This window comes from Rhincodon typus, chromosome 43, assembly GCF_021869965.1.
Source record: "Rhincodon typus isolate 14 chromosome 43, sRhiTyp1.1, whole genome shotgun sequence".
In the NCBI taxonomy this organism is placed as follows: Eukaryota; Metazoa; Chordata; class Chondrichthyes; order Orectolobiformes; family Rhincodontidae; genus Rhincodon; species Rhincodon typus.
In genome coordinates this window covers 8,709,585-8,716,377 of record NC_063374.1, presented here as the reverse complement: position 1 = coordinate 8,716,377, position 6,793 = coordinate 8,709,585, and the positions used below count along the sequence as shown (strand labels likewise).

General features: G+C 46.8%; 1 protein-coding gene across 1 annotated transcript in view; it reads left to right on the top strand.

Moving 5' to 3' along the window:
• Positions 1 to 1,151: 1,151 nt before the first annotated feature.
• eef1g (eukaryotic translation elongation factor 1 gamma) overlaps positions 1,152 to 6,793 on the top strand; it is a 19,378-nt gene continuing 13,736 nt past the window's right edge. The window contains exons 1-4 of the mRNA XM_048619648.1: positions 1,152 to 1,227; positions 2,608 to 2,750; positions 5,387 to 5,530; positions 6,322 to 6,451. Coding sequence (XP_048475605.1) covers positions 2,733 to 2,750; positions 5,387 to 5,530; positions 6,322 to 6,451 — 292 coding nt within the window. The 5' untranslated portion in view covers positions 1,152 to 1,227; positions 2,608 to 2,732. The remainder of the gene's footprint in view (positions 1,228 to 2,607; positions 2,751 to 5,386; positions 5,531 to 6,321; positions 6,452 to 6,793) is intronic.

The following is a 6,793-nucleotide window of genomic DNA, read 5'->3' as shown; positions in this document are numbered from 1 at the left end:
ATTTTCTGAAGAAGGGTCTAGGCCCGAAACGTCAGCTTTCCTGCTCCTCTGATGCTGCTTGGCCTGCTGTGTTCATCCAGCTCTACACCTTGTTATCTCAGGTTTGCAGATGTCATGGGTTAAATAGTGAGGAGGAAAGTTTTAGACTGCAGGATGTTGTATGCAAGCTGTTCAGATGAACATTGGCAAATAGAATTGAATCAGGAAAAGTGCGAGGTGATGCATTTTGGAAGGACTGACAAAGTAAGAGTACACAATGAATGGTAGGACCCTAGGAAGTAAAAGTGGGTAAGAATGCATTGAGTACAAGAGCAGGGTGGTTACAGTGGAGCTGTGTAAGATGTTATTAGGCTGGAGTACTGCATGCGGTTCTGACCACAATACTATAGGAAAGACGTGACTATTGGAGAAGGTACAGAGATGATTCACCAGAATGTTACCTGTGAGGAGTTTTTCTGCTATGAAGAGATCATTTGGGATTGTTATCTTTGGAGCAGAAATGGCTGAGTGGGAGCCTGTTTGAGATGTGCAAAAGGTAAGACGAAATCTCATTCCTTAGTGGAGTCAGTACTAGTGGGAATTGATTAAAAGTAGGGGGCAAAATATCGAGGAGATTTAGGGAAGACTTTTTTTTCCACCCAGAGGGTGGTAGGTATCCGGAACTGTCTTTGAAAGGGTGGTAGGTGCTGGAATCACCACATCACATGGGGTGAACGGTGCAATACCATAGCATACAGGGCTACAGGCTGAGAAATAGGATCAGAGTGGACAGGTACATTATAGAGATACCAAAGGGCCTCTTTCCATTCTGTAAATCTCTGATCTTATCATGACTGACCTTCTACCTAAGCTCCACTTCCCTGGCTTCCTATCTCTGAATTCTGTTTTGTGGCTGACAGCTAAACTAGACAGTGATCTCGGAAGCTTGTGCTGGGTGAAGAGATTATATTGTGGCTGCTGTCAGGGCTGACACTCCTTGTAAATGAGGCCTTGTTTGGAGTCGGGGGGAGTGGGAGAGAATGTATTTCACTCTTGCTCCTCTTCTCCCCCCGCTCCCCCCCAACCCTGCCCTGTCACCACCCTGTCCTAGTCTGGTGTTGGCTTCCTGGGCTACTAACTGCTGCTCATTACGTTACTCACTCTGACTTTGCCCTTTGTTCCAGGTTCCAGCTTTTGAAGGTGACGATGGATTCTGCATCTTTGAGAGCAATGCCATCGCTTACTATGGTAAGGTGACGTGGGAAGTGTTGAAGTGGGTTAGCTGTGAGAGTGAGTCCATTCCCTCTGCCCTCCAATCAGTCCTGTCTCCTCTGGCCACACATTTCCCCATCTGGATCTTCCCAAGTTTCTATTGAATCTGCTTCCATCGCTTTCTCAAGCAGCTCTTTTCAGATCACGGCTATTTATTTCAATTCGTTGATTTAAATTAGTGGTTTTCTGTTTTTTAAAACAATTGAGCCTGTCTCCTCTGGCTCAGAAGCCTAAAGGAGGCATTGATTAAAACTAACCAGGAAGACGTGTCAGAAAAACGTGCCTCCACATGGTATGTTGTTGAAATGTTTCAGCACAGGGATGGCTGAGGCAGAGCCCAATGCACCTCTCGAGGGGAATGCACATCAATGTCTGAAAGAAGGAACCCTCCAAAAGTGGGTTTCAGTTCTGAAACGTGGTAACAGAAGAGGCAGTGCAGGCACAATGGGCTGAATTAGTTGGCCTCTCCTTCTTTGTGCATTGAGCCACCAGATATTAACCTTTGCTAGCCAGTCCATCCATCCCTCGCTCCCTGCAGAGACGATCTGAATACTAATTGGCTTGAGAGGTTGATGATCAATCTTGGATTGGCTGGTGTTTGTCTGTTTACTGATTGTTTCTTTAATAGCAAATCTCAATGGTGTCTCTTCATATTGTCTCCTGAATAAGCCAATCACTTTCTAAGGTCAGCCCTATTGTACATTCTGCAAAACCTATCAATATGCTTTAAATCAAAGAACCATATGTGACTCCATAACAACTGTTGATATCTAATACCAACTCAAGCTCGAAATAAACATACTACATGTTTTGCTACAAAAATAAACCATTTTTAAACTACGCTGTGTCCTTGAGTACAAGTGTTTTACTTCACAGCGTTCTTGCATTTGTTAGTCTATGTTTCCATTGGCCTGAGCCACGTGACAATCACAAACATGTCGTCTTTCTTAAACCTGCGCCATAGTGTGGCTGTCTTCCTTTCAAAGAAGGTGCTATAAAACTAACTGCGATCAAACAGGATATAATTTAGTTTCCCGCTTGCTTACTCAAATCAAGGTTGTTAATTATTGAAGAACTCAGTTTTAGAGCTGAGCACTCTGGGAGTTTGGGAATTTGTCTTTAACCGGAGAGTGGAGAGAATGTGGAAGTTGCTTTTACAGGGCATAGTTGAGTTGAATTGTATTGATATGTTCAAGGGGAAACCTGAACAGGGAGAAATGAATATAAGGATAGGGTGATGGGTGGGAGTGATGAAGTTGGGGTTGGGAGGACGTTAGGGGAAGGTGTTGCTGCTGCTTGTGTGTTCATACTTCCCAAGTTTGGGAGCTGCTAACTGTTTCTGTTCCCCCACGCCAGTTGCAAATGATGCCCTCCGAGGGGTGACGAAGGAAGAAGCAGCCCTAGTTCTTCAGTGGGTGAGCTTCTCAGACAGTGACATCATCCCCCCCGCAAGCACGTGGGTCTTCCCTACGCTTGGAATCATGCAATACAACAAACAGGTGAGTGGAATCCAGGAGCTCGGCCCTCGTCAGCAAACAGTTAGGGGAGCTAAGCGCCCCAGCGGGATCCGCATGTAGGGGGCTGCCTGTGTGCAGACAAGGCCCCCAGATCTCTACTCATCGCAGACAGGCGTGTGTGTCCTCTCTCTCTCTCTCTCTCTCTCTCTCTCGAGCTCCTCCAATCACAGATTCTTGTTCCTGTACATGGGGGAAATGAGATGCAGACTGGGCAACCCGCTTTGGGGAATACATAAGTTCTGTCCGTAGCAATGGCCCTGAGCTTCTGGTTACCTGTCACTTCAACTCACCCCACTGTGTTCACTGGACAACATGCTGTCTCAGGCCTGCTGCTGCGTTCCGGTGAGGCTCAGTGCAAGTTGGAAGAGCATCTCATTTTTCTTTTGGGGACCCTGCAGCTCTCAGGATTCAGTATCGAGTTTGATCGTTTTAGGGTCTGAACACCTCCTTGCTTGTCCTTTACCCATCCTCACACCCCAGGCCCTGCCATGACATGGGCAGCTTTCAGCACAGCTTTTCTTCCTCCCTGACTTGCCATCATTGATCTATTTGTCCTACTGAACATCTTTCTCTCCTCAGTGCTCCATGTCCACCTCTTTTACCCCTGACAGCCCCTATCTTCAGCATCGAAACCACATTTTTCTAGCCACAACTAATTCTGAAGACAGGTCACCGGACCTGAAATGTTAACTCCGTTTCTCTCTCGACAGATGACGTCAGACCTGCTGAGGTTCTCCAGCAACTTCTGTTTTTGCCACCTGTCTCACTCCGGCACCTCCAATCCAAGATCATTTTCTCGCTGTTCTTCAAGGCGGGATCTGTGATTGGAGGCAGTACTTTGGGCCTGGTGCTGCAGCCGACAAGGAGAGGTCAGAACAGATTCCAGGGAGCCTGCTGGAGCAAGGAGAATGCTCATTGGAGCTGAGCCTTCGCTTCAGTCAGTCACTCGGGTAATTGGCCATGCCCAGGTTTCACTGCCCTGCATCATTCCAGCTTGTACCATTTTGATTTCAGCCACTGTAACTCAGGTGAATGTTTTGTTTAATTTGTCACCACTGCCTCGCACACAAACACGGGGTGAGTTTGAAGGTTTGGCTCTGAACATTCGGGCTATAATCTCACACATTCTCCACCTTCAGCCGCATCCTGCTTCGTGCCTGGAGCAAATCTGCTTCTCTCATACAAAGTGCTGGAGAAACTCTCCTGGTCTGGCAGTGTCTGTGGTGAGAGAAACAAGGGTTAATGGGCGAGGCACTGGCCTAGAGGCATTATCGCTGGACTGTTAATCCAGAGGCCAAGATAATGTTCTGGGTTTGCATCCTGCCACGGCAAATGGTGGAATTTGAAATCAATAAAAAAAATCTGGAATTAAGAATCTAGTGATGACCGTGAATCCATTGCCGATTGTTGGAAAAACCCATCTGGTTCACTAATGTCCTTTAGGAAAGGAAACTGCCATCCTTACCTGGTCTGGCCTACATGTGACTCCAGACTCACAGCAAAATGATTGACTCTTAACTGCCCTCTGGGTATTAAGGGATAGGTAATAAATGCTGCCTGGCCAGCGATGCCCTCATCCCGTGAATGAATAAAAAATACTCTAAACTCACTTCAAAAATGGCTTCTTTTATGTTTCTTTTGGGTTGTAGCTTAAAATCTGAGCGTCTTTACATTTGCTGTCTGATTCTTTTTAGTTGCGTGTGATTGTGTTTGTCGAGTTTGAAAGGAAGCTGATCATTCTTAACATATCCTTGAAAGTTGTGTGCTGAGTTCTGGGTGTGAAGGTATATGTGAAGGGAGATTAGGAGCAGCATGGTGAATCCGGTAGCTGCCAAGAAAGTGGGAAGGGGTGTAGATGTGTACCTTTTAGACGTATGAAGAAACAAATTCATTTTATTTTGGATTCTAAATTGCAATGTGTGTGTAAACCTGTTATCAGTCTTTGGTATTGGTGCTACCTTAGTATTCTAAAGAAGGAAATGTTTAAAATAAAAAAAACTGAATGCAGGAGGTAATGCTACTATTGTAGAATTTCTACAGTGTGGAAGCAGGCCAGTCAGCCCATTGAGTCCATGCTGCTTCTCTGAAGAGCATCCTACCCAAACCCATGCCCTACCCTGTCCCTGTAATCCTGCACTTCCCATGGCTAACCCTAGCCTGCACATTCCTGGACACTATGGCCAATTCACCTGACCTGCGCATCTTTGGACTGTGGGAGCCCTTGGAAGAAACCCACACAGACACGGGGAGAATGTGCAAACTCCGCACAGACAGTCGCCCGAGGGTTGGAATTGAACGTGGGTCCCTGGCGCTGTGAGGCAGCAGAGCTAACCACTGAGCCACCATGTCACCTCTACGTGATGGCATTATTCTATAAATGAGGTGGTGGTGATCAAAAAGGAGCTCCTGGAAAAACACACACAAGGAACCCACAAAGGTAATAAATTATCTTGACCCCGTGTCAACATTTTCAGTAGAAGAGGATGGGGACGTTTTCTAAAACCGTGCGGAGGAGCTGCCCAGGATGGGGAACTCCTGAGGTGGGGCATGGTCTCTGAATATTGTATGACCTTGGATGTACTGCTGTTATGTTTTATTTGATGACTGTTCTCTTGCAGGCCACCGAACACGCCAAAGAGGAGGTGAAGAAAGTGCTCGGTATTCTAAATGAGTATCTGAAGACCCGTACCTTCCTGGTGGGGGAGCGGGTCACCCTGGCCGACATCACCGTGGTCTGTTCTCTCCTCTGGCTCTATAAACAGGTAATGTGTCACCCACTGGGGGTCCTGTCACAGCACGGGGGTGGTAAATCTGGGGGTTGTTCACTGGTCTCCGCAGTGGTCTCCTGGTCTCGGTCATAACTGGCTTTAGATTTGAGCTTAAGTTGATGCTTTGCTTTGTGCATCTGCACCTGCAGGAGCGCTGCACTGTCAGAGGTGCCACCCTTTGGATGACACAAGGAGCAGAAACTCTGCTTTTCCACATGGTTTAGATATGAATTAGAAATCCTGCAGTTGTTACGAGAAAACACAGTTCTCCATCCTCTCAACCTTCCTGGTTTGCCTAAAATCAGTGCATGTTAGTAGCCACGTATTGGATCTTGCTGTGTATGTGTACGTTGCCAATGGGGAAGTGTAAACATGTTCTGAGAGCCTGTAGGACGTGAGCATTCACACGTGTCTGTCGCAGCAGTCGGGATTAGCTGGGAAGGTTGCTGCATAAGCCAAGTCCTACAAATGCAGCAAAACAGAAAATGCTGATAATTGTCCGGTCAGGCTGCATCGGGGAGTGCACACCCAGCCAGTGTGTCAGATCAATGATCTTTCATCAGAACAGCTGAGTAATGGAGACTGTCCCGTGGAAGGCTGCTATCAGGCTTCTTATTTGTTCCTCAGGAGGCCTGGTTTCCAAATAGTGAAATGATTAAGACTGTAGCTGCTGTTTCTTGTTCTATCAATCCACAGTGCTGGTTCTGAGGGGAAAGTGAGTGTTTTCTTTTGATGTTTTGATAGAATTTCTCCATCTGATTCTGGTTTCTCCTTCTCTTGGCCAGGTTCTGGAGCCCTCTTTCCGGCAGCCATATACCAACATGAACCGATGGTTTATTACCTGCATTAACCAGCCTCAGTTCAAAGCTGTACTGGGTGAGGTGAAGTTGTGTGATAAAATGGCACAATTTGATGGTGAGTGTTGATATGCTGAATTCTCCCATCCTCTCCCAAAAAAAGCCCTACATTTATTCTATATCTAAGATCTAACCCCACGCTGTCCTTGTCCTGGGAGTGTTTGATGGGGTGGACAGTGTAGAAGGAGCTTTACTGTGTATCTAACCCCATGCTGTCCCTGTCCTGGGAGCATTTGATGGGGGTGACAGTGTAGAGGGAGCTTTATTCTGTATCTAACCCTGTGCTGTCCCTGTCCTGGGAGCATTTGATGGGGGGACAGTGTAGAGGGAGCTATATTCTGTATCTAACCTTGTGCTGTCCCTGTCCTGGGAGTGTTTGATGGGGGACAGTATAGAGGGA